The following is a 27,165-nucleotide window of genomic DNA, read 5'->3' as shown; positions in this document are numbered from 1 at the left end:
CCCCAGGAACTGGCCTTCGGAGCTAAGCTGCTTCTGAACATGGAGATTCAGAGGCGAATGGCATGTTTATGCTTAATGCCTTGAATGCTGTTACATCCTCTGTTTTTCTGTAATTAATTACACGGGGGGCATGGCATGTGTGTCTGTGTGTGTCTGTGTCTATGTCCCCAGTATGCTAAGAAGGGAGGGGTTATTCCTTCCCCAGACACAACCCCTCTCTGAAAATGCCCCCTCCCCCTGGTATGGCATATTAAAAATGACTATATAGAAAGGAGAGCCAAGCAGCCAGGCTGATGTAAAAACAAAAGTGCAGTGGCAGAGGGCCTTTAGAGTTATTCCAGCTATGACTCTTTCAAGGCAAGGCTGGGGGTGAGATTTTCAGCCTCTCAGTGCTAGAGCCTCTGCTATGCATGCGGAAAGTGCATCTTCAGGGAGGACCGGGAAAGACCCCTTGTCTGAAATCCAGGAGAGCTGCTGGCCATCATTGTAGACAATATTGAGCTAGATCAAGTGTTTCCCAAACTTGGGTCTGCAGCTGCTTATGGACTACAATTCCTATCATCCCTGACCACTGGTCTTGCTAGCTAGGGATGACGGGAGTTGTAGTCCAAAAACAGCTGGAGACCCAAGTTTGGGAAACACTGAGCTAGATGGACCAGTGGATTTGACTCCATAGAAGGCAGATTCCTGTGATCCCATCATCCCTGACCATGGGCTCGCTAACTGGGGCTGATGGGAGTTCAGCAACGTTCAGAGGCCCCCTGTGATCTACCCCTGGTTTAACGAAGTAGTGCACTTCCTGTTCCCGGTTGCACCATATATGGGAAATGCCCCGAGCAAAGAGCGAAAGAGAGAAGAGTGCTCTTATCTCACAACATCTTCCTTTCAGCTGAATATTTAATAAGGCATATCAGATGGTCAGGAGAGCAGAGAAGCCTATCATTATGGAGCTGTTTTCCCAGCGGTGACAAAATAGCTTGCAGCAAGCAGATGTTCAACCAGGGAAAAGGTTTGTTAAGAGACATGCTGCAGGTAGAGAGAACGTTATCTCAGTGTGGATTGTGCAAGTTGCATTCTGGAGAAGGGCATTGTTGATTTGACATCCTGGGTTGCTTAGAAAGGAGGCAGAAATGAATGTTTGCCCTGGCTGGGGAATATCTCACTTGCATGGAATGTTGCAGGGGGCCCACAGCATGCATTATGGAGCTTTGGTGGGTCCCAGCTTCATGATGTTTGGTAAAGCCACTCCCGACCTAAAGGGGGGGGGGTTGCGGGCTCACGCCCCCATCTACAATCTCGAGGGGCTGGCGTCAGCCCCGCGGGACTCAGGGATTCCCCTGTCTCATTAATATTCATTGCCCTCGGTGCCAGCCAATCGGCTGGCGCTAGGGGTGGGCTTACCAGGTGCTCTTAAGGTCGGGGCAACCCTGGCTCGCCCCTTTTCTTTCTTTATTTACTCCATCTGTGGGAGGGGGCGGGAATCGCCACGCAACAAGTGTCTGCCTTTTGCAGTTTATGTGTTTATTAAGAGAAACACACATGTAGCATGTTCTGGATGTGGCAGGCACAGTTAGCCAGGCAAAGTATGAGGTGTCTGTGAGGACCAAATTAAGCATTACCTTTTATTGACTGACCTTTATTTTATTTATCTCTTGCATTTCTTGACTAGACCTTAAACTAAGCGCATGGCTGGCAGCTGTACGCCTTGTTCATATCTTTCCTTCTGTAATATTGGGAGTGGATGAAATGCAAAATGCTGCGATGCCAGGACATCTAAGTTGAATTAGAACTCCCTTTTGGGGTTGGAGAACTGTTTTGCGAAATTCTGGGAAGCGTGACTATTGCAGGACAGGTGTATTTTGATTTGTGTGTTGTTTCGGGAAGGGCAGATTAGATAGGATTGTATTAATATGCAAACCCAACCCAATTCCTTCCCCATGGTGTTCCTTTTCCTCTAGCTGGCAACATCACCTACCAGGGCTAGATTTAAGTTTGATGAGGCCCTAAGCTACTGAAGGTAATGGGGCCTTTTATGTGTCCAGCTGTCCTTTCTCAACAGCAAATTGTTGCTGTTTTTCGTGTTGAATATATGCTATATGGTAATGGACCTAATAGGTATCTCTAGCCATTTGCACATAACAAAATATGTATTTTATCAAAGTAATTGTTGAACATGCAACCAGTCCATGCAGAATGTAGGCACCCTATATATAGAAATGAGCAAACCAGTGGTTTTTTTAGGGAGCAGGCTAGCAGGCGGGGCCATTACTTACATCATAGGAGCCCACACAACATAAAACACTGTTGCTGTACATAGGTTTTATTTTATTTGTTTTTTATCTTATATTTTGGAAATGTACATCCAATTTTTTCCCTTTAATTTTTTGGGGGGGCCCCAAGAGAGTAGGGCCCTAAGCTATAGCTTGTTTAGCTTATACGTAAATCCAGCACTGGGTGGGAAACTTTTATGCATGGCTTCCAGGGTTCTAAATTTTTAAGTAAAGCAGATTCCCTGCTGCAGATGCTCACCCAGAGTTGGTGCCTCATTGTTTTGAATGTCAGGATAGGGCTCTGCTTCATCCCTTATTCGTACCAGATCCTTCTCATTTAGGGTCAAGGCTTTCTGCTTTGTCTCTGCTTTGAACTCTTCCAACCGCAAGGGCTGCCCTGCTGACACATGCCTCCTCCCACTTTTTCTTCTTTTTATGGCATGGTCTCACCAGCAAGATTAAAAGAAACAGTTGTGGTGGAACAAGGGGCGGGGCAAACCAACCACAACAAAAGCTTGCGCCGTGCCAAAGCCAAGAAACACAGCATGGGAGTATAGCTTCCACTCCAGCTCTGGCACGTTAACGGCAACATTGGCTTTTAAGTTTCTTTTGGAACTCGTAAAGCCAGGGTGTGAAATGTCTGCTGATACAGCTTTTTCTCCCTTTCTCACTCCTCCCCCTTAGGGCAGCTTCCGACATGACGACTCCACGTTCCCCCATGAAAAAGGTGTTTTTGCACCAAGCTGTTGGTAAACAGCCACATGGGTTCATTTTGGAACTTACAAGGCCCTTGATGCCCCTCAATGCCTGAACATCCCTCCTGGAGCACCTCATGACCCAACACCTTTCACTTTTTCCCATAAAGCCTTTCACTTAACCCTTTGGTTCTCGCCTCCATCAGAAACACAACCAGGGAATGTTAAAGGGACCCCTGACAGTTAAGTCCAGTCACGAACGACTCTAGGGTTATGGCACTCATCTCACTTTATAGGCCGAGGGAGCTGGCGTTTGTCCACAGACAGTTTTTCCGGGTCATGTGGCCAGCATGACTAAGCTGCTTCTGGTGCAACGGAACACTGACACCAGAGCAGTGTTCGGAAATGCCATTTACCTTCCCGCTGGAGTGGTACCTATTTATCTACTTGCACTTTTATGTACTTTTGAACTACTAGGTTGGCAGGAGCTGGGACCGACCAATGGGAGCTAACTCCATCGCAGGGATTCGAACCGCCGACCTGTTGATCAGCAAGCCCAAGGCTCAGTGGTTTAGACCACAGCGCCATGTTAATTGCATGCAATTCCTGGCAATCACCTCTTGCTTTGCAACCCTACTCCTTTCCCTTCCCTTCCCTCTTCTTGTAGACTTCCCACTCTGGCCAAATTTCAGATTGTAGGCTTGCTGGGTATACAGATCTGCCTTCTTTCTCTTCTTTTCTGTTTTGCTTCCTCTGCACAAACGTTGGTTGTATTGTACAATAGTAGAAATGCTGTAACCTTAGAAACAGTCTAACGTCAATGCACTGCTGAATGAACAACAGCAAAGTGGTTTGCAGGCTCACAATCGCTCCAGGATGGATTAAATAAAGGCTCTGACCTCTCCCAAATGGTCTTTTGCAGGTTAGCCTACCAAAGAAATGACGACGACGAGGAAGAAGCTGCCAGAGAACGCCGCAGGCGGGCCCGGCAAGAAAGACTGCGGCAAAAGGAAGATGATGACTTCACAGGGCAAGTGATAGAGAAGCCTGAAGTCAATGCCCAAAACAAGTAAGACTCTACTCTATGACTCTGTTCTCGGCTTGCCTGACAAATCAGGGCAGAGAAGTGTCAAGTAATGTAATAGCTCCTGCTCAGGAGTGACCTGTCCTGTTTTGCCACCTGAGGCAAAAGGTGAATGTGCCGCTTTCTGTTGCTGTGCCCCTGAGGCGGCTTCTTCACCCGGCCTAATAGGTGGGCCAGCTCTGTTTCTGCTGTTTAACCCAATGTTCTATATCAGGCACCCCCAAAGTCAGCCCTCCAGATGTTTTGGGACTACAGCTCCCATCATCCCTAGCTAACAGGACCAGTGTCAGGGGTGATGGGGGTTGTAGTCTCAAAACATCTGGAGGGCCAAGTTTGGGGAGGCCTGTTCTACATCATCTACTCCCCCAACTGAAAGAAGTGTTTAGTGTAATAGAGGCACCAGTAATCTGGAACACAAAGTGTATTTTTAAAAACAAACATTTGATTGAAAGTTTTAACATTGCCAATGCGGAAGAGAAGAGGGCTTCAAATTGAGCAGCCCTGGTAAGTGCAGTCAGCACAAGCATTCAAAGCAAAGATACAGTAAAAATTGCAAACATTGGGTTCGTGACTAGGAAGCGAACATACGTATGGTTTGCATAACTGCATTTGTAAATAGGCCCTCCACCCAAAAGGAAGCCTGGGTGAAAGGAAGAGGAGGAGGAGGAGCGAGATACTTGTTTACATAACTCACTAAGAGGGAACCAAACTTTGTCAAATTTATCACATCTGGCAACACTTCCCCTAACTGAAATCAAACAGACACCTACAGTTCTGATATTTAAGAACATAAGAAGAGGCTGCTGGATCAGGCCAGTGGCCCATCTAGTCCAGTGTCCAGCCAGAGACCTGTGGGAAATTCTGCAAGCAGGACCTGAGCTCAATAGCATTGTTATGTCCTGCTCTTTCCAAAACCTGGTGTTCAGAAGCATTGCTGCCTCTAGCTGTGGGGGCAGAGCATAGCAGGCACGGCCAAACTTGGCCCTCCAGATGTTTTGGGACTACAATTCCCATCATCCCTGACCACTGGTCCTGTTAGCTAGGGATGATGGGAGTTGTAGTCCCAAAACATCTGGAGGGCCAAGTTTGGCCATGCCTGGCCTATAGTCATGAATGTCCCTCTCCTCCATGAATTTGCCTAATCCTCTTTCAAAGCCATCTAGTTTTGGTGGCCTCCTGTGGGATATAGAAGTACTTTCTTTTATCTGTTCCGAATCTTTCAACATTCAGCTTCATGGAATGTCCATGCATTCTAACATTTGTCACCCCTGAAAACATTCTTGTTTCTCCAACTGTTTTTAGAGAATTCATTTGATTCAGTGTCGGTCATTTGCTCTGTACAGTAGTACCTTGGTTCGTGAACGGCTTAGTTGTCAAACAAATCGGCTCCCGAACGCTGCAAACCTGGAAGTGAGTGTCCTGGTTTGCGAACCTTTTTCGGAAGCTGAACGTCCGACGCGGCTTCCGCTTGAGTGCAGGAAGCTCCTGCAGCCAATCGGGAGCCACGCCTTGGTTTTTTAACAGTTTCGGGAGTCGAACGGACTCCCGGAATGGATTCAGTTTGAGAACCAAGGTACCACTGTATTTTATGATTTTTTACTTTGATGATATTTTACTGATTTCATTGTGCTCCTCTGTGAGTTGGTGGCTTATAAATATTATGATAAAGAAAATTAATGTAATAGTTGACGTAAACAAAAACACTTTGTTGTGGCTGAAGGCTCACAGAGTATTGCAAATTTTGTGTCTTATGTAGCATTGAAGAAGAGACCAAAAGTACTATGACAACAGTTACCACCGTTACAAATAGTCAAGGGGATGGGGATGATGATTCCGTGTTCCTGGAGAGGCTGGCCAGGAGAGAAGAAAGGCGCCAGAAGCGTCTCCAAGAAGCCATGGAACGCCAGAAGGAGTTTGACCCGACAATTACTGATGAGAGCCTGTCACTCATAAGCAAAAAGGAGATGAACAATGTGGAAGAAAACGAGACCCCAGAGAAAGATGAAAAAGTGGACACCCATAGGAGACGCTATGAGGTAGAGGAAACTGAAACCATCAACAAATCGTACCAGAGGAACAACTTGAGACAGGACGAGGAAGACGAGAAGAAAGAGGAGGAAGACAAGGAAGAGCCTCAAGACGAGAAGCCAAAGCAAAGAACCATAGAGGATAATCAGGTAGAAGTAACATTAGAAAAGGAAACAGTAGACAATGCAGAAGAAGCTGTGGTGGTAGAAATAAAACATTTTGAGGTAAACGCAGATGAGGGAAAAGTAGAAAACGGCACCGATGCCCTAGCAGTTGAGGAGGAAACAGGGAGTGGGGAGGTAATAAATATTACCGTAGCCTTAGATCAAAAGACAGAAGAAGAAGATGAAGATGAAACAGAAGCAGAAAAGAAAAAATTAGAGGAGAAAGAAAGGCTTGAGAGAGAAGAAATGGAGAGGGCTAAAGCAGAGGCAGAAAGGAGGGCTGAGGAGGAGAGAGAGAGGCTCGAAGCAGAGAAAAGGGCAGCTGAGGAGAAAGAGAAGTTAGAGGCAGAGGAAAGGGAAAGGATCAAAGCAGAAGAAGAACGGAAAGCTGAGGAAGAGAGGAAGAGGATTGAGGCAGAGGAGAGAAGGGCTGCCCAGGAGAAAGAGAGGCGTGAAGCTGAGGAGAGGGAAAGGGCTAAGGCAGCCGAAGAGAAGAAAGCTGCTGAGGAAAGGGCAAAGGAACAGGCAAAGAGAGAGGCTGAGGAACGGGAGAGGGCGAAGAAGGCAGCGGAAGACAAGGCTAAGCTAGAAGAGGAAAGGTTGAAGGCAAAGCAAAAGGCTGAGGAGACCAAGGTAGATCAGGCAAAAGGGAGGAAGGGAGAAGAGAAGAAAATAGAAGACAAACAGGTAAAAGAGAAGAAAGTGCAAGAGGAAAAAGCCCCGGCAGCTTCCCTGAGAAAACAGGTACAGTAAACATTTTGCACTCAGCCAACTTACTACACTTGTGTTTCGTGGGAAATGTAATGCATTTTACCAAAACAAAACAAAAAAAATGGCTGGATTGCGACTTGCTCACAGTCATCCCTCTGCACTTTGGACCACTAACTCTTGCAAAAAAAGGAAAAATCTTTATTATTATTATTATTTGTTCTTAAACTTATGGCTTCCAACTCTCGCTAACATAGAGCATGGTGGTGCATGTCTGTTTGTTCCCTTCTTGGCTCTCAGATCTTCCAGTGGGATTTTGTGCATGATCTGAAACCCTCACCGTCTCCCTTGCCTTCTCTTTCCACGGCTGCCAGTCAGCCAGGGGCAATAGCCGGGCGCATATGCAAGGTACAAAGGCACAGCATGGGCGGTCTGCGGACGAGCACCCAGCAAACGTTTGTGGTGGGAGTGCCAGATAAGCACCCTTGAGTATTAGAGCCAAGCACAGACCGAGCTATGCACAGACACGGGGCACTCCAGAACGGAGGGAAGAGAGCACGAGCGTGCAAGAGGGATGTGGAAGTCACTGTGCTACCACCCGGAGGGAGTTGTGTTGCACGGCGGCAGCAGCAGTGGCACGGAACCAGGGGGTATGTGAGCACAAGCTTGGTTGACGCCGTGGCAGATGGGGCAGGGTTTGCCATGGAAATTGATCTTTTCGTCTTGCGGAAACATTGCAAAAGGGGGAAGAGAAAGAGGTTAAAGTGGAAGCTAAAAAGGAAAAGCCTCAAGATGACAAACTCCGGCCGGCCTTCAAAAAAGAGGAGGTAACTAACCTGTTGCTTGGAGGGGGAAGGGTGTGTGGGAAGCGGAACGGAGCCCCAAACATTCATAAAATAAGCTCGGAGGAGAGTCACTCAGCAAAAGTCAATGCCATTTAATGTGCCTTCAAAGTGTAGGAGCACCTTGACTCCAGAGCGCCGTTTCATACTGGGGAAAAGGAAAGGAAGGTCGCAAGAAGATAACGGCCAATAGCAAGACGTGAGCTGAGTCAAAGCTTTGTGAAACTGGGTGTGTGGTAAAACAGGCACGAGGCTAGTTTAGCCTGCCCCAGCCTTAGCTTGCATCCAGGTGTATGACGAAAATATCGCATTCCCATTTTACCAAAGAACCAGCTTCAGTCAACCTCAGCCCACATCCCTGTACAGAGTGCAGGATGTGGTCATTGGTCCTGTATTTTTAGTAGGTTAAGGGAGCATCTGGTGTTGGGGTTCTGGACTGGCACTGACTAACCTTCCGTTTCTCAATTTCTCCCTCCATTTCCTCATAACTTCTCTTCCTGGAATTGGTAATTTATTCTGTTAATGATGGATACCCCAAGAAACCTTTAGCTCCTTAGTCTGAACTTAACTAATGATTTTCCATTTCATAATATAAAATATGCAGACTCCAGCTTCCTCCCCCATGTTGAAAAAATTCATTTTTTTTACAAAATACAGTGCATTGCATTTCTTCTGTAAACACAGGAGCTGGTGCCATTGTGTTTCACTGTATGGTAAGTAAAGAATATTGGGTCCTAGAGCATCATTCCCAAACTCAGAGTCTGGCTCACTTATGCAAGAACCATAATGTAGGGTTCGTTTAAGTGAATCTTTCCATTTCAGTTTCTCATCCCCCCCCCCCCCAGTCTTTAGTCTAGTTTGCATTTATTTTTAAGTCCTCATAATTCTGAATTTATCCCAATAACCAATTTTTGGGTATTTAATTTTGCCTAACATACACATACTTGCAAACAATTTCCCACCAATCTATGCCTCTTTATACAGTTTGCCTGAGCATATGCATTTTTGAACACATTACTTGAGTGGTGAACCACACAGCAAAATTCAGAGAAAGGATTGTTGTGTTTCGGTTCACCTGCGAATTGGGTAGATTTGACTTGAAATGTAAAGTAAATTGACTTTCTCCTCCATCCCTTTTCACTACCCATGGTCCTAGTTCCATGAGGATCAAACTGGCAAGTATCATCTGTTGCCTGACCCATAAAACAAAGGATTTACCTGTGTACTTTTAAAGCAAGCTGAGAAAAGGCTATATTTTGGTCAGTTCCTATCCTTAAATGCTAAACAAAGTGCTGTGTGTTGTTGGCAATTAAGTGACGAGCTTGACCATTCATCAGTTTCTCAGGAAAAAGCAAAATTGTGAAAACGGGAAGAGATTCCAATTCACAAGGGCAACCATCGTTCTGTATCCAGTTCAGTTTGCATCCTAGACACAGTTTGCTTCTGTAGACTACCTTAAAATTCTGGGTGTGCAGAGCTGGCCTGCAAACGTCGTACTGAAGCAAGCTTTCTCATGACATGATATTTGTGGTATTTCCTGCTTCCAATTTGGCTAGACATGCTGTATGAACCACATTTTATTTTCCTTTTCTTTATTTACAGAGTCTCCACCCCCCCTTTTTTCTTTTTAAAATGCATTTATGTTTACAAGAAGATAAGCTCTTAGTCTAAATTGTGGTCGTAAAAGGCTCACAACTTTCTTTGGAGAATTTTGATCTTGAAATCCAGAGTCAGGATTTGGATTGTCCAAAAGAAGTATTCGAGAAATCCAGATTAAAATACCGTGCATTATATATTCCTTCTAAGTCAGCTGGTTGCCAGTCAACTGATTAAGGAGCTGTTGGTAAATTATCTACATTTTAACTGAAAATTAAGTAATCACAATTAAATAAGTTTGCAGGATATCAAAAACTTGTCTAGGTGTCTTTGGGGGCAGGAATATTAGAGGAAGTCTGAAACTGAAAGAGCGATGCTATATATACCTTCTCATAAGTAAGTGCCATTGAGTTCATTACTCCTGTAAAGTGTTATAGAACTGCAGCCTCAAACTTACAAAAGCTACCATGTGTTACTAGATTTTGGTTGGAGTTCTGCCCTCCATGATGGAATCTCAGTTTCTGGTGGGGATGGGAGCATTTCTGAAGTGGTTCACTCTGTTTCCTGGAAGGTTTATTCATTAATTATTTTTTATTTTTATTATATATTTTTAGGAGGGCTTTAGAGGATATTGCAGCCTGGTGGTGGTTGGTTAGTGGCATTAGTGAAGTGCTTCCAGCTTTTGTATTTATATTTTGGCTGGGTCCTTTTTCTCTTAATTGATTTTTAAAAAATGTTATTGTATTTTTTATGTGCATCTTGAATATCAATACTGAGAGAAAGCTGGGGAAATATTGTACCCCCCCCCCAAATGATGCAACTGCTGTGATGCAACAGTTGAAACACTATGTTGTTGTATGTCTGGGTTTCCTTCCTACCCTGAAATTGGAATAAATGTGTAGTAGAACCATCTTGACCTACCTCCCCCCTACAAATATATTTGGCAATCTCCAAAATTCCTTTCTCAAAGACTTTAGCATTTGTGCATGGTGAAGGTTGCTCGGTTGAGTCAAGGGAGAACATTTGCATTTTTGCTCACTGCCATTTCAGGTTTGCTTTGGCTGCTAGTTTAACTGATGTTCTTCCTGAGAATACAATTTCTCTTATGTGTCAGAAGAGAGGTTGTTGTTTTTTTTTAATGCTGCACAGTTCTAGTGAGCATCCAGGCATGATGACTCAGTGTGCTGTAGGGTCAGGCTGTCAGCCGTGGACATAAATGATGCTAATCCCAAATGATGCCGTTTGGGGTGGGAAGGACTTTGCAAGGATGTTGCATCTGGCTGAGAATATCACAAGGCCAAGAATTGCACAGTGAAAGAGAAGAACTCCACTTGGCTTGGCTTTGGTATTGGAGCTCAACCTGAGCAGTAGAACCGCTTATATGCTTGTGCAAAGCATATGGGAAGGACTGCAGCTCAGGCTACCTGGTTTGCTTGAACAAAGTCTCAGGTTCATTCTCTGGCAACTCCAGGTAGGACAGGGAAGAGAGACCCCTGTCTGAAATCCAGGGAAGGCACTGGCAGTGAGCTAGATAGACCAGTTGTCTTGACTTGATGTAAAACAGCTTTCTGTGATCCTATAGGTGTGGTGGAGTCATGTCTGCACCTACATGAGCCTGAAGCCATTAAAACCCATAACCTGCGCATTGCACAGGGAACAGGAGTTAGTTGCTCACCTTGACAGGAGCAGGACGTCCAAGTTGTGGCATTGAGCACAGGTGGCTAACCCACAGAGCAAGAACCGCCATCTTCCCTTGAGGCCCTTCTTTGTGTGGCTCTTCCACAAGAGGTCTGGAGGATGGCAACACAAGAGCAGGCCTTTTCTGTGGTGGCTCCCCGTTTGTGGAATGCTCTCCCCAGGGAGGTTCACCTGGTGCCTTCATTACATATCTTTAGGTGCCAGGCAAAAACATTCCTCTTCTCCCATCTTATGACCCTTTTAAATGTGTTTATGGGAGGTGAGGTTATTGGTTTGTTTTTGTTTTGTTTCATTAGGTATCTTATATTCTTATTTTGTATATATATTTTTTCTGTTGTTGTGAACTGCCCTGGATACAGGGCGGTATACAAATTTAATAAATAATAAAATAAAAAGCAGGGACCGGTTATAGCTGCAAGGGGCGTGTGACGAAATGCCTCTCCCAATTTCCCCATCCTTTTTGCACAGAGCAAAGTTGGGGCTGGCGTTTCCGTAATTTTTTTGACGGGTTGTAGCGTCATCATGAAGCCAGTTACAGTGGACACTCAGGTTGCAAATGTGATCTGTGTGGGATGCACGTTCGCAACCCAGAGCGGTGTGTCTGTGCATGCGCATGTTGCGATTCGGTGTGGCTGCGCATGTGCAAAGCGCGAGTTAGTGCTTCTGCGCATGTGCGACCGCCGAAACCCGGAAGTAAGCCATTCCGGTACTTCTGGGTTTCGGCAGTCCACAACCCAAAAAAACACAACCTGAAGCGTCTGTAACCCGAGGTATGACTGTATAGTGAATTCAGTGCTTCCTCGGAGAATGCTAGGAGGAAAAAAAAATGTGGCAAACAGCAGCTGAGGCTGTGGAGTTGGTTATTATTGCTTCCACCAGAAGTATAAAATACATGGTGGTGCTGGTGGGAAAAGTTGAGTCAAGGTGCAGTTTTGTGAAGCCTTTTCTTTGTCCTGACCTGCTCTGGATTTTTCATAATAATAATAATTTATAATAATAATTTATTATTTGTACCCTGCCCATCTGGCTGGGTTTCCCCAGCCACTCTGGGCGGCTTCCACAGAAACCAAAAATACACTAAAATCACACATTAAAAACTTCCCTGAACAGGGCTGCCTTAAGATGTTTTCTGAATGTCAGGTAGTTGTTGATCGCTTTGACATCTGATGGGAGGGCGTTCCACAGGGCGGGCGCCACTACCGAGAAGACCCTCTGCCTGGTTCCCTGTAGCTTTGCTTCTCGCAATGAGGGAACCGCCAGAAGGCCCTCGGCGCTGGACCTCAGTGTACGGGCAGAACGATGGGGGTGGAGATGCTCCTTCAGGTATACTGGGCCGAGGCCGTTTAGGACTTTAAAGGTCAGCACCAATACTTTGAATTGTGCTTGGAAACGTACTGGGAGCCAATGTAGGTCTTTTAAGACTGGTGTTATGTGGTCTCGGCGGCCGCTCCCAGTCACCAGTCTAGCTGCCGCGTTCTGGATTAGTTGTAGTTTCTGGGTCACCTTCAAAGGTAGCCCCATGTAGAGCGCATTGTAGTAGTCCAAGCAGGAGATAACCAGAGCATGCACCACTCTGGCAAGACAGTCTCAACCTGCGTACCAAATGGAGCTGGTAGACAGCTGCCCTGGACACAGAATTGACCTGTGCCTCCATATACAGCTGCGAGTCCAAAATGACTCCCAGGCTGCGCACCTGGTCCTTCAGGGGCACAGTTACCCCATTCAGGACCAGGGAATCCTCCACACCTGCCCGCCTACTGTCCCCCAAGAACAGTACTTCTGTCTTGTCAGGATTCAACCTCAATCTGTTAGCTGCCATCCAACCTCCAACCGCCTCCAGGCACTCACATAGGACCTTCACCGCCTTCACTGGTTCTGATTTGAAAGAGAGGTAGAGCTGGGTTTTCAAGGTTGGGGAGAACTTTCAACACTGCCCAAGTTGACTTGTGCAGGAACAGGATTGTCCATGGCCAATAGAGGGGGGGAGGGGGTTGATCTTCCTGCCAGTTTCTCCAGCTTGGTAGACTTGTGATGAATCCCTCTTGCTGAACTCCTATCATCCCCAGCCAGCATGGCCAATGACCTGGGATGCTGAGATTTGTAGTTTGGCAGCATCTGGAGGGCCCTGGTTCCCCACACCTGTTGTAAGAGCCGCTGCAAAACACGGATCAGGAAACTGTGGCCCTTGAAATGTTGTTGGATTATAACTCTCATCACCCCTGACCATTGGCTATGGCTGGATGGGGCTGATTGAAGCCCAGCAACATCTGGCAGACCACAAGTTCTCCTGCTGCAAAACATCTGCAGAAGATTAATGGCTCATCATCTGCTTGCTGAAAGCAGGAGAGGGATGCCTCTCCTCTGGGGTGCTAGGATGTAATTGGTTCATTTTCGCAATGTCTCCCCAGCAGATAAAAGACAGCAAGCTGATCAGGGACAAAGCACCCAAAGAAGAGGCTAAGCCTGGCTGGGATCGCAAGAAGGGATTTCTGGATTCGAAGCCACAGAATGGGGAGCGTTTCCAGGAACTCCCTGCCCACAAACTTAAGCATACGGAAAATGCTTTTAGGTAAGAGATACACTCGTAAGGGGGCAGTGTTTATACTTGGGCCCTTTAATGGGTCTTGGCTGCAACAGGATGAACTGTGCTGTAGGAAAGACAGAAGCCATTTTTACACGGGAGCCTTGAAAGGGTTTCTCGCCAACCTGTTAATCTGCAATTTGTATATAAATCCTCTGTTGGCTAGCGTTCCCGTTCTCGTTCCCCATGATTTCTCTGCCCCATTGGCAACAAGTACAACAGTTAGGTCAATAGTGCAGTGAAATCCCCTGAAGTCTAGCCTCCTGCATGGCTTTAGCTGAGTCCTGAAAAGTTTAATCTTGCACAGTTTACTCTGTGAAGCACTGGGCAATTTGCACAGGGCAGTGACGTTGGCGTGGTGCTTCTGCCTGCAATGTTTATCCTTTAGGAAATTAAAAGGTAAGCTGTGAGTTAGCTATAAGAGCTGGAGTCTGCCAGTGTGGTGAAGTGGTTCAAGTGTTAGATTAGGACCAGATAGGCCCATCCAGCTGTGAAGCTCATGGCATAATAATAATAATAATAATAATAATAATAATAATAATAATTTATACCCCGCCCATCTGGCTGGGCTTCCCCAGCCACTCTGGGCGGCTTCCAACAAAATATTAAAATACAGTAATGCAGCTAACATTAAAAGCTTCCCTAAACAGGGCTGCCTTCAGATGTCTTCTAAAAGTCTGTCTCTTAGCCTAACCTCAGCCACAGGGTGGTTGTGAGGATAAAATGGGGAGGGGGGGAGCATGTATGCTACCTTGAGTTCCTTGGAGGAAAGGTGGGGTGGAAGGTCCCCCTCTCACAATATAAACCGGCCTGGACTCTGTATTCATCATCTGTGGCCTTTGTTTGTGTGCCCTTCTCCATAAGAGATCTGGAAGGTGGCAAGGGGGCCTTTTCTGCAGTAGCTCCCCGATTGTGGAATGCTCTCCCCAGGGAGGTTTACTTGGCACCTTCACTGTATATCTTTAGGTGCCAGGTGAAAACATTCCTTTCCGATCAGGCCTTTGGCCGATGAATATTCTACAGCCTTTCAAGCGTGTTTCTGTTCCAACTATTTATTTGTGCTTTTGATCTCGTGTTTTTACCTTGTGAACTGCCCCGAGATCGTCTGATGAAGGGTGGTATATAAATCAAGTAAAATTAAAAGTAAATAAATAAATAAATCAGGTTATAAACAATTAAACGTTGCAACAAATGCCCCAGATTTGGTGTAGGTTGACATTCACATGATCTGAATGTCGGCAGGGTTTTGCCTTGAGGGGGATTTTGCTGGCCTCATTCTCTGCCCCCCGGCTAGCAGGAAAGTTCTCTAGAGAAACTTGCCTCGGGCCTGGGACACTTCAGACAACAGGGCGAGAGAGCTCACTTTGACCACGTGAGAAACACAGCTCAAGAGCGGCAGAGCCTCGTTTCTCTTATTCTTATGATCTGCCCAGATTCACCGCACGTTCTCAGATGCCTCTTGCAGCCCCATCTCAATGTGGCCCTGGGAAATCAACACTGCTCTACTTACTGTAGAGGTTGGATTAGCCAGCTGTTTTGTTTTAATCTCCCACTCATTTCCCCTGTGGCCCTTTCAGTAGATGAGATGCTATTGTAAACGCCACTCACAAGCCTCCATTTCTGTAAAGCTGAAGCTATTTAGGGTTGTAAAGATGACCCCTGAAGCTGCATACGTCTGCAAACCTAAACTATGTGTGTTTGAGCCATATAAAGATAAAGTGTGAAGGGAAGTCCTGAGAGGCTCAAAGAATATTGATTGATTTACTGCATTTTGTTTCCCCTGCTTTTGACACTTGCAATGTACACTATTTTTTTTTAAAAAAAACAAGTAATAATAAAACAATACGTAATAAAACTGTGTGTGTGTTAATGCATATATGCATTAAAAATATAAAGTACAGCAAACACACAAGTGCAATGAAACGGTTATATATTTTCTCCCCATCCCCAACAAACAAATACCCAAGGCAACTTGCAAAAAATAAATAATTCAGAAACGTAATGAGAACAATTAAAAACATACATAGACTATACTAAAAGCAGCAAATCTAAGGAGAGCAGCATAAGCACAGCAGCAGAGGTAAAACAGGTAAGGATAAAAGGCCTGATAAAGAGAATTTTTGCCTGGTGCTGAAGTACCATCAAAATAGGTGCTGGATGCGGCTGCCTGCAAAGACCATTCCAAAGTCAAGGCTGCCACCAGTGAAAAGGAATTTTCCTCAGTAGCCACATGCTTCAGAGAGCACCAGGGAAAATATCATGCTATGATTCCTTGAAGCTTAAGTGAGGACCAGTCTTCCCATTAAAACAGAACGAGCTGGTAGAATTCTGGATTCTACCAAATAATAATAATAATATTAATATTAATAATAATAGTTGTTGTTGTTGTTTAGTCGTTTAGTTGTGTCCGACTCTTCATGACCCCATGGACCAGAGCATGCCAGGCACTCCTGTCTTCCACTGCCTCCCGCAGTTTGGTCAGACTCATGTTTGTAGCTTCGAGAACACTGTCCAACCATCTCATCCTCTGTCATCCCCTTCTCCTTGTGCCCTCCATCTTTCCCAACATCAGTGTCTTTTCCAGGGAGTCTTCTCTTCTCATGAGGTGGCCAAAGTATTGGAGTCTCAGCTTCAGGATCTGTCCTTCCAGTGAACACTCAGGGCTGACTTCCTTCAGAATGGATAGGTTTGATCTTCTTGCGTCCATGGGACTCTCAAGAGTCTCCTCCAGCACCATAATTCAAAAGCATCAATTCTTCGGCGATCAGCCTTCTTTATGGTCCAGCTCTCACTTCCATACATATATATATAATAAATAATAATAGTAATATATTTATTCACCACACATATGGCTGGGTTTCCCCAGCCACTCTGGATGGTTCCCAACAGAATGTTTATAATAATAATAAAAAGCAATAAAACATCAAACATTAAAAACTTCCCTAAACAGTGAAGACGTCCCTTCAGATGTCTTCTAAAAGTCAGATAGTCGTTTATTTCCTTGACATCTGATGGGAGGGCATTCCACAGGGCGGGCGCCACCACCGAGAAGACCCTTCTCCTGGTTCTCAGTAGCTTTACTTCTCACAGTGAGGGGACCACCAGAAGGCCCTCAGAGCTGGACCTCAGTGTCTAGACTTCAGACTGCAAGTGGCAGAGTTTTATTTACAGTGCTCTCCCATGTAAAAAGTGCATGATATATTTTCATACTGGGGAGAGAGCTAGGCAAGAACCACTCTCCCTCATGTGCTGGTTTATTCTATTGAGGGAGTTTTAAAAAAAATGTAGAAGAGAATTGAAAGCTACGACACCCCATTCTGCGCTCTGAAGTGGTCCAGTTCAGGGTACAGCGGTCTCTGCCATCCATTCCATTTTGCATTATATCTAGATTGATCTTCACAATGCCAATCCTGACAAGCTACAGAATACTCTTCTTCACTGTCGCTTGCTTCTTTCTCTCCCAGCCGCCCAGGCCTCAAACCCACCCCAGATTCTGAAGAAGCCAAGCCGGTGTCCCACGTGGAGGCTGGCAAACGGGTGGAGGAGCTGCGCCGTCGCCGAGGCGAAAACGAGAGCGAAGAGTTTGAGAAGATGAAACAGAAACAACAGGAGGCAGCCGTGGAGCTGGAGGAGCTGAAGAAGAAGCGCGAAGAGCGCCGGAAGATTCTGGAAGAGGAGGAGCAGAGGAAGAAGAAGGAGGAGGCAGAAAGAAAAACTCGGGAGGAGGTAATAGCTGCTTGATGTATATTCCAGGCTTCCTCAACCTTGTTTTTAGCCTACAACTCCCATGATCCCTAGCTAGCAGGACCAGTGGTCAGGGATGCTGGGAATTGTAGTCTCAAAACGTCTGGAGGGCCGAGGTTGATAAAGCCTGATGTATTCAGAACATTGTTGTGGTTGATGGAGGAAACTGCCTCATATGGAGAGATTCCACTGGTGCATCAACATAAGTTTTGTCTACACTGATTGACAGGGACACTTTGACCCTCTGTGTGCATGGGTGTCTTTGTAGAGTAGTGGCATTGCACACTATATCCCGAGCATGGTGTGGGATGAACTGCCCAGCTTTCTCCCATAAGAACAGGATCATTGATTTGGGTAAATATCTCAATTGGACCTAAGAATTGTGCCTAGCTTCTGGTTGTACATCTCTGAATTAGGTTGCTCTGTTCCTTTGGCAAAGATCCTTCTGGTGGTGTTGTGACTCAGACTTACTTTAATGGAAAAATCTGGTTTGGAATAAGCTCTTTAAACGGAGGGTAATTGCCTTTTAAAACTGAGCGTCTATGGCTTTAATGAAAGACAGCAGCACATTCCAAAAAATGAGGCAACCAGTGACTAATATTGAAATACACTTTAAGGGAAATCCTCCTCTCAAGAGATAATTGTATTGTACGAGGTGCTCTTTCAAAGCTTGCAATATTGTTGGTTCGTTTCATTACTTATTTCACCAAATTTGCACACCGCTCGGTTGTAAGCAACAGCAACAACTTCCTCAAAGCAGCTTACAAAATAATAAAACAATGAAATGAGTTCTTCTCTTCCTAAGTTATACTTGCAATCTATGGATTATCCTGCCCTTTTTACTGTTGTGCCACAGGACGGTCAGGAATTCTGTTCCCTTGCTATAGTTCTAGCTGGGTGTGGGGAAGATACAGAAATTTACCGCAGGGGTAGGAACGGATAGATCCCAATTGTTTGCTTTTAAATTGAAAAACTGCTCTGTGGAGAATCATGGAATCGTAGAGTTGGAAGGGACCCCAAGGGTCATCTAGATGAACCCCCTGCAAGAACAGAGAAAGTGCTTTGTGATGTCACATTCTCCTAACCAATCAGTGCTCTGAACAGCCACTTCAGGCTGGGCCCACAGCCTCAGTCCTTGAGAGATGCTTGCCAGACTTAGATAATCCTCGGGGTTTGTCCTTAGGTCTTAATTTTTATTGTGTATGTGTGATTGCAACAATATTAAAGGAAGTGCAGTTTCCACTGTAGCCTGACTCCTGTCTTCATGGATGCCTGTATAGAAATGCCACCTTTGGTTAAGTTCCCACCAATTTTTCTTCTAATTTCTTCATAACTGTAGTCTTGTTCACTTAACAGTACTAGTTTACATCACTTTTTGGGTGACCAGCCAACTCTTTGCGCCATTTCTTTAATTTTATTACATTATACAAGCTCACTAAATGAAAGAACCAAAAAACAAAATAAACAAAACAAAACAAAAACAAAACAAAACAAAAAACCCCAACCAACTTGATAGCAATCACACAACACACTGACAAATGTCCTCCTCTCAGCTCTGGTACATAACATCAGTAGCTGAATCCTACTGTGACCTGATTGGATCATTGCCAAAACAAGATGACACCTGATTGGCTCTCTAAACACTCATGCTCATTGGCTACATTCAAATGAAGGAAAGCGGCTGCATATCATCCTAAGTTGTGCTTCCTTTTTTCTGGTTATTTGGATATAACTTTTGATAGAATACTGATAACTGAACAAACTTTGTTGCATTACATTCTTCATTAAATTATCTTTCCATTGATATATAGATTTATGCTGTTACTCCATTGTATTGCGCCACACTCTAGCGGTGGCTTTGCTGAAGCAGCTGTGTTAACTGCTGTCCTGAATTTGTGTGTGTGTGAGAGAGAGATGTAAACATGAAAATGAGCTACAAGCTACTCATTCACTACATATTGTGAGTTTGGTAGGAAGAGAAGAGGCGGCTGAAGGAAGAAATTGAGAGGAGAAGGGCGGAAGCTGCTGAGAAACGCCAGAAGATGCCCGAGGAAGCCCAGAGCGAAGACAAGAAGCCGTTCAAATGTTTCACCCCAAAAGGTTCCTCTCTCAAGGTAAGGCTTCCTTGGGTCCATGTGGAGGGTTAATTGCAGGTCAAGGAGGAATTTCAGCTGGCTCCTAGTGTCCGTAATCCAGGTTTGATGAAATGTATCCCCTATTTCACTTGCGAAGTAGGTGTGGAAATAATGCCTTTTCCTCTTCCTTGGTTCTGCTGATAGCATCTAAAAATTCTGATTGCTATACAAAAATTCAAAGCAACAGTACAGGCCTTGCCTATTGGCTCACTCCAGCATGACGGTCAGATTATGCTTAAAGCACTTTCAACACATTTAAAGCACATAGCTTCCTTCTGCCACATCCTGGGCAGAAGGAAGTTTTCTCCTCACAGGCCTATATGATTGCCAGCACCTTTAACAAGCTACAGTTCCCGCAATTCTTTGAAGGAAGCAAGATGCTTTAAATGTTTGCTGAATGTGCTTTGAAGACAGGTGCACCGACTCCTGAAGGCAGAGGGGTTTTCGGCCCCCTCAAGATCTGCTGGCAGGGTGCCAAGCCCCCTTGATGTTGAGGGGGCCGAGGAGGCCGAGTGCAGAACAGTTCAATGGGTGGCTCCTCCTGAGCACAACAGAGAAAGCCACGTCGCACTGGGCTCCCCACTCAGCCACTCCCAACAATGCGACGCCATGCGCTCTCCAAACCCCCTCTTGGGCGCAAGACAGCGCCTCTGTTTAAAGGTATGGTTTGGCTGCATCCCGCCTCCCTTATTTAGTTTTTGGAGGGAGTGTCCAGGCCACATTCAAATAAACGCATTTGCTTTATAACTGTGCAAAGTCTTTATTGCTCACGGTTCTGTCTTGAGCTCGACCCTCCGGGAATAAGGTTACCAACTTTTTGTGTGTGTGTGTTTTGGTGCTCTGTGCTTTGTGACCAAAAAGATACGACGTATTCTCCCACCACCACCACCACCATCAACAGCAGCAGCATGTGGGGCGTTATGTACTAAGCTTGGATCCTAGAACAATAGGCAGGTAGGATCCTAGAATGCAACAACTGATTGGCTTGCAGGAGAAGACCAATCAGGCTCTAGGAGGGAAGCAGAATCAGCCAATCAGACAGGACACATTGTGTAAATATAAAATATAAAGCCAGAGGTTTTTTTGGGAGGGGGATTCATTCACTGTTTTACGAGCTGCAATAAAGAGCATGAAATCACTACGCGACTCCGAATATATTTCATGGATGTAGCAATGAGAAGAAGAAAAGCTTTGCTTGCCGAATTTGCTACCCTGTTGAAGAGTTTGGATTTGATATCCCGCTTTATCACTACCCGAAGGAGTCTCAAAGCGGCCAACGTTCTCCTTTCCCTTCCTCCCCCACAACAAACACTCTGTGAGGTGAGTGGGGCTGAGAGACTTCAAAGAAGTGTGACTAGCCCAAGGTCACCCAGCAGCTGCATGTGGAGGAGTGGAGACACGAACCCGGTTCCCCAGATTACGAGTCTACCGCTCTTAACCACTACACCACACTGGCTCTCAGGTCAGTTACGGGTCAGTGCCAACTGGACAGCCACTCGTGGCAGCACCACCTACAAGGCCTCATCAGACAATCGTAAGAGATCATAGCTCAGTGGCAAAGCACGTGCTTTTCATGCAGAAGGTCTCAGTCCCTGCTATCTCCAGTTTCTGAAGCTTAGAAGCAGCAGTGGACAGCAGGGTTAGGCTATGCCACTCACCCGACCTTATGCCTGCTGAGTTGCTGCTGCATACTAGGATGGGAGAGGGCAAGGTTGGGGCTGTGCAAACGGGCTGGCAGAGCCAAACCAGTGCTCCTGCTGGCACGTTTGCACTGCACCTACTGCATGCCTGCCTCGCCCTTCATCCCAGTACGCAGCAGCCACTCTGCCAGAAGGCGGTCAGGGGCGTGATGCTCCATGTCATCTGCTACTGCTTTAGAGGATCTGATAGCAGATGTTTGGTGGGATTCTGTGTGCAAGACCCTGCAGAGCTGTTTTAATTGAAACGGAAAATGCTCATCTAGATGGGCTCTCATAAGTACTGTTTGTAGATTCCAACAAATTTGGAAAGGAGATATCGCCCTTCCTTGACCGGTTCTCTTCATTCCCAGCTTAATCTACATCTGGAGTTGACTTTGGGCTTCCTAAAAAAAAAAAAAGGAAGCTGCAGAGTAGGTTTTACTGTTACTGTTGTTCTTTTTCATTGCTGATGCTTCCCAGAGGAAGATTCTTATGTGCTGCCTTGTGAATCCTGGCATGTGTGTGTTGCTTGCACTCAAAACAGAAATCTGTCTCTGCTGCACAGAACCATTAACAGCAACAAGAGTTTTGCCGCTGATATTAAAAGGACAGTGCATTAAACCCTATAGTTTTAAATTGAACAGGATGTAAAATTCAGACTGAGAAAGAAACAGGCTGGGTTTGGAATTTGGATTTAGAGAGATCATAACACCTTCTGCTTTTGATGTCTTGTTTTACAGATTGCTGCTTGTTTTTACAGATCTCTCCTGCTTTCTGTCTTGTTTTACAGATCTATTTTGTAATTCTGTTTACCGTATGTGCCCATAACATTTCTAAGTTGTGAGCATGCTGGTGTTGTGCAGTGACATCTGTTTTCTTGTGCTCAGCTTGATCAACTCCTTCAAATACATTTTCTTTCTCCCATTTTTTATAGGCCAGGGGCAGTCAATGTAGTTCCCTCCAGAGGTTGTCAGACTCCCAACTCCCATCAGCCCCACCCAACATGGTCCATGTTTTTTTTGGGGGGGGGAGGTCAGGTGTTCTAGTCCAACAACATCTGGAGGGCACCAGGTTGGTGACCCCAGTGTGCAAGCCTGCAAATTACAAAGCAATTTTTAATTTATTTGTTTGTTCATCCCATTTATCAGCCAACCATTAAAAAACTACAAGCAACAATAAACACAATACAAACCACAAAAGGCAAACAGCATAAAACTCCAACAGCAGGTAGACATGCAAACCAATTTAAAAAGTTATGTAAAAAACGCAGCATCACAATAATCCTGGGCAGATAAAACAGTGTTTCCTTGAAGCCAAAAACTTGGGGTGCTGCAACTAAAAAGGCCCTCTCATGAGTTACTGATACCCATCATACTTCTTAAAGCAAGAGCCCCGGAGGAAAACCTTAGCAGTTATGCAGGTTCGTGTGGACAGAAGCTTTACAATCTCTTGACTAAAATTTTTAGTGTGCTCAACATGGGGCTCAAACTCACAACCCTGAGATTAAGAGTCTCATGCTCTACCAACTGAGCTATTGCTAAAACATAACCTACTGTACAAAGATAGAGATTCAAACCTGCTGCTGTGTCCATACTTGGCTCTGCTTCCTCCACCTGCATGTGGCCCCCAGAAAGTTCCTCACTAGGAAATGCGGCCCTCGGGGAGGAAAAGGGCTTGACCTGTGCTTGACCTGTGACCTTCCATGTGCTGCTGACCTACAACTCCCAGCAGCTTCAGCCAGCATAGCCAATGATTTGCAACAGTGGAAGTTGTCTTTCAGCTTCATCTGGAGATGGATCACAGGTTATCCACCTCTGGAGTAGAGATTTAATCCATTGGCTTCCAGTCCATTTTACTTTTGCATGTATTCACTCACAAGTCTGTTCTGTCTTGTTTCCGCCTTAAGCTATGATTATTATTTTTAAATGCACAAAAATGTGCATTTAGCTGACTATTTTAAATGCATTTTCTCTCAGAAAGTGTTTTCTCTCAAATTGCACATTTAAAACCTTGGTGTGTATGCGTGTTTGTGGCAAAATATGGGACATCCAGAGAGTAAAGGAATCGGATGAATTGCTAAATTCCAATCTGCAAATTAATCTGGGATGTGCAGTCAGGTCCGTCCATGCTGGAATTATTGAATTCCTCAAGGATCCCTATAAACTGGGTGGTCTGACAGAAAAGCATACTGCCATGTTTATCATTCTCCAAGCAGGTATCTCTTAAAAGGTAAAGGTACCCCTGCCCGTACGGGCCAGTCGTGTCCGACTCCAGGGTCGTGCGTCCATCTCACTTAAGAGGCCGGGGGCCAGCGCTGTCCGGAGACACTTCCGGGTCACGTGGCCAGCGTGACGAAGCTGCTCTGGCGAGCCGGCACCAGCGCAGCACACGGAAACGCCGTTTACCTTCCCGCTATAAAGCGGTACCTATTTATCTACTTGCACTTAGGGGTGCTTTCGAACTGCTAGGTGGGCAGGAGCTGGGACCGAAAGACGGGAGCTCACCCCATCGTGGGGATTCGAACCGCCGACCATACGATCGGCAAGTCCTAGGCACTGAGGTTTTACCCACAGCGCCACCATTCTCCAAGCAGGTATCTCTTAGTGATCCTCAATTAAAGAAAAACATGAATATATAGGCGCAGAGGAGGGCAAATAATACCAGCCAGACAAGAAGAGCAAAATGGCTGGCCATTTCAGATGTGATCGATTTCCTCACAAGGAAGTTCCCATAGAGATATAGATGTAGATACAAAAAGCACCGAGAGTGTGCAAATTATTGTTACGTTCTGATTGCATATGCAAATGTTTCTCTGCAATTCAGCCATGGCTTTTTAGCGCATACATGTGGATTAAAAACAAGTAACTATATGTGGTTGCTAGACATATGGCTTGTATGTTTTCCCCACTATGTTGAAATACTATTATCCGTGTTAGAAATACATGATTTTTAAACAACCCTGAGAGAGGTTGAAAGAGGGAGAGAATTGAGGGATTTGTAGGGGAACTGTATCCTTCTCTCTGTGTTATGTTGCCACCTTGTGGCGGTGAAAAGCACTCTGCGTTTGTGGCCATATGCAACCCCAAACTTCCAATCTGAGCAACAGTTCAGGTGCTCCAATTCTGCAGTCAGACAAGGGACGCGGGTGGCGCTGTGGGTTAAACCGCAGAGCCTAGGACCTGCTGATCAGAAGGTCGGCAGTTCGAATCCCTGCGACAGGGTGAGCTCCCGTTGCTCCGTCCCAGCTCCTGCCAACCTAGCAGTTCGAAAGCATGTCAAAGTGCAAGTAGATAAATAGGTACCGCTCCGGCGGGAAGGTAAACGGCGTTTCCGTGCGCTGCTCTGGTTTGCCAGAAGCGGCTTAGTCATGCTGGCCACATGACCTGGAAGCTGTATGTCGGCTCCCTCGGCCGATAAAGCAAGATGAGCGCCACAACCCCAGAGTCGGCCACGACTGGACCTAATGGTCAGGGGTCCCTTTACCTTTATATCCTTCTCTCTGTGTTATGTTGCCATCTTGTGGCGGTGAAAAGCACACTTCATTTGTGGCCATCTGCAACCCCAAACCTCAAATCTGAGCAACAGATCAGGTGCTCCGATTCTGCAGTCAGACATTATCATGCAAGTGAATTATCTGGCGTGCAGTTACTCCTTGCATGCTGGATTATTCGGCACGAAGATCCCAGATATCTCCTTTTAAATGTGCTTGTGGGAGGGAGTTACTGGGTTTGTTTTATTGCATATTTTAATTGTCCTTTCCAGCTCTACAATTATGTGATTCTAAGAGACTCTCATGCTTACAGAATTGCAGAATCCACAGGAGGACCTAACTAGCCATGAGTTCCTTCCCCTCCACGGTCACCTCATCTTGTTGCGGTGGTGTTGTGTGTTGTGCTACTGTTTTATTTAGTGCATCTTTGCTGATCACTCAGCTTTTTCTCCTTACACCTGGCTCTGTTGCCTTAGCAAACCTTGAATTTTATTTTACTTGACTTTTTTCTTCTTTTCTAGATAGAAGAACGTGCAGAGTTCTTGAACAAATCTGCCCAAAAGAGGTAAAAGACCCTTGCTGTAGCAACAAGAGCATTGTAAAAATTCGGTGCCCAGCAATAGGCAGTAACGTTTTTTCCATTTATTTAATTTTTTTTTACATAGTGGAATGAAACCTACCCACACGACTCCAGTCGTCTCCAAGATAGACAGCAGGTTGGAGCAGTACACTAGTGCAATTGAGGTGAGCTTATTGCAGCTTCAGGATATATTGGGTTCCTCTGGTTGGCTGCTGGCAAGGCCCAGAAAATGTACTTGAGGCTCCAGGCCCAGGCAAGAGTAAACTTGGATGTAACACAAAACCATGGTTTGCTTAGTGAAATTGGTTAAACATCTGAACCCAAAGTCTGCCTACAAACCCATGTGTTTAGTGTTAATAAACCCAAAACAGAAATCTCAGCCTGAAGCTGGTTTGTAAAAAACAACTTGTACTAACCACAGTTTGATGTAGAATCTGAATCTACAGATTATTGAAAGCCATAGTTGGGGCCAAGCTCACAACCATGGTTTGCCTATTGTTTGTTTGGAAGAGCAAACCACGGTGCGGGTTCTTAACTATGGTTAGCACAATCCACGGTTTTATGTTATGTCTGAACCCAGCCACTCCCTCCCAGTCCCTTTTGTTGAAATCTTGGTTATTCTCCAAGTGCTTGAATACTGTAACTTTAAGCTGGAAAGGAAGAACCGAAAGCATCCTTAGAGGGAGAATCTTTGCAGCTGCAGCTTAATTATTTTTGAATTCAAGCGGTGACTGCAAAGGAAGGATCAGAAGCATACTTAGAACATATTCTCAGTTCTCCCTTTGTAGCCTCAGCATGTGAATTAGAATCGCATGGTGTCTGATGATTGGCAGCTGGGCACTCCCACACACATGACCCTATGGCTGGATGCAGTTCCCTCCCTCTGCATCCCCACCTCCAGACACTAAGCAAGCAATTGCACAGCTTTCCCTGACATAAATGGTACAGAAAAACAGAAGTGAGTGTTGTCCACATACTGATGCCACTTTGCCTCAAATCCCTGGATAACCACTCAAGAGTAGATTTAATTTTTCTCTCCCCAGCAGCATTCACAGCAAAGTGCTCCCCTGCCCCCAACATGGCTGTGGTGCTTAGGGAAAACCCCTCCCACTGGTGCACCATAGATCCCTCTGCAAATGGAATTTAATAATAATAATAATAATAATAATAATAATAATAATAATAACTGTGCCTTGGCCAAAGGCCTGGTGGAACAGCTCTGTCTTGCAGGCCCTGCAGAAAGATGTCAAGTCCTGCAGGGCCCTAGTCTCTTGTGACAGAGCGTTCCACCAGATCGGGGCCACAGCCGAAAAAGCCCTGGCTCTGGTTGAGGCCAGCCTAACCTCCCTGTGGCCCAGGACCTCCGAGATGTTTTTGTTTGAAGACCGTAAGGTCCTCCGTGGGACATACCAGGAAAAATCATAGCTGCTCACTATGCAGTGGAAGGAACATCTGATTTGTCCTGGAGACTGACTGGCTTCTTCCTGCAGGGCACCAAAGCTGCAAAGGCCGCCAAGCCAGCAGCCTCTGACCTCCCAGTTCCTGCCGAGGGAGTCCGAAACATCAAAAGCATGTGGGAAAAAGGCAACGTGTTCTCATCACCTTCTGGCACGGGGACACCCAATAAGGTAAGTGTTCCCCCTTCAAAGTCACGCACACATTTAAGCGCCTCTGCTCTGATTCCAGATAGCGCTCAAGGTAAGGGAGGAAAGGATGCTTAGCTCCACTTTTTGCAGGGCTTGGGGTAGTGAAAACCTTCGCCAATCCATGTCTATTAGGCATTGCAGATGGATGGAGAATCCCAAGTGGGAAGAGGGGTGTTGCATTCAGGTCCTGCTTGCAGGATTCCCAGGGGCACCTGGCTGCTGACC

At 45.6% G+C, this 27,165-nt stretch overlaps 1 protein-coding gene across 10 annotated transcripts in view; it reads left to right on the top strand.

The window, feature by feature from the left end:
* CALD1 (caldesmon 1) overlaps positions 1 to 27,165 on the top strand; it is a 186,951-nt gene that overhangs the window by 151,478 nt on the left and 8,308 nt on the right. For 7 of the 10 annotated variants that reach the window (XR_013991000.1, XM_081022760.1, XM_081022758.1 and 4 more), the window contains 9 exons: positions 3,888 to 4,034; positions 5,806 to 6,985; positions 7,693 to 7,776; positions 13,494 to 13,654; positions 17,131 to 17,392; positions 19,384 to 19,524; positions 25,236 to 25,279; positions 25,380 to 25,458; positions 26,785 to 26,922. Coding sequence is in view for 9 of the 10 variants with exons in the window: in XM_081022760.1 (XP_080878886.1) it covers positions 3,888 to 4,034; positions 5,806 to 6,985; positions 7,693 to 7,776; positions 13,494 to 13,654; positions 17,131 to 17,392; positions 19,384 to 19,524; positions 25,236 to 25,279; positions 25,380 to 25,458; positions 26,785 to 26,922 (2,236 nt within the window). In the remaining variant the exon portion in view is untranslated. The remainder of the gene's footprint in view (positions 1 to 3,887; positions 4,035 to 5,805; positions 6,986 to 7,692; positions 7,777 to 13,493; positions 13,655 to 17,130; positions 17,393 to 19,383; positions 19,525 to 25,235; positions 25,280 to 25,379; positions 25,459 to 26,784; positions 26,923 to 27,165) is intronic. The other 3 variants (XM_081022764.1, XM_081022759.1, XM_081022766.1) reach the window with 3 other exon arrangements.

Source organism: Podarcis pityusensis (assembly GCF_964106645.2).
Source record: "Podarcis pityusensis genome assembly, chromosome: 10".
NCBI classification, from domain to species: domain Eukaryota; kingdom Metazoa; phylum Chordata; class Lepidosauria; order Squamata; family Lacertidae; genus Podarcis; species Podarcis pityusensis.
This window is presented reverse-complemented; position numbering and strand designations above follow the sequence as displayed.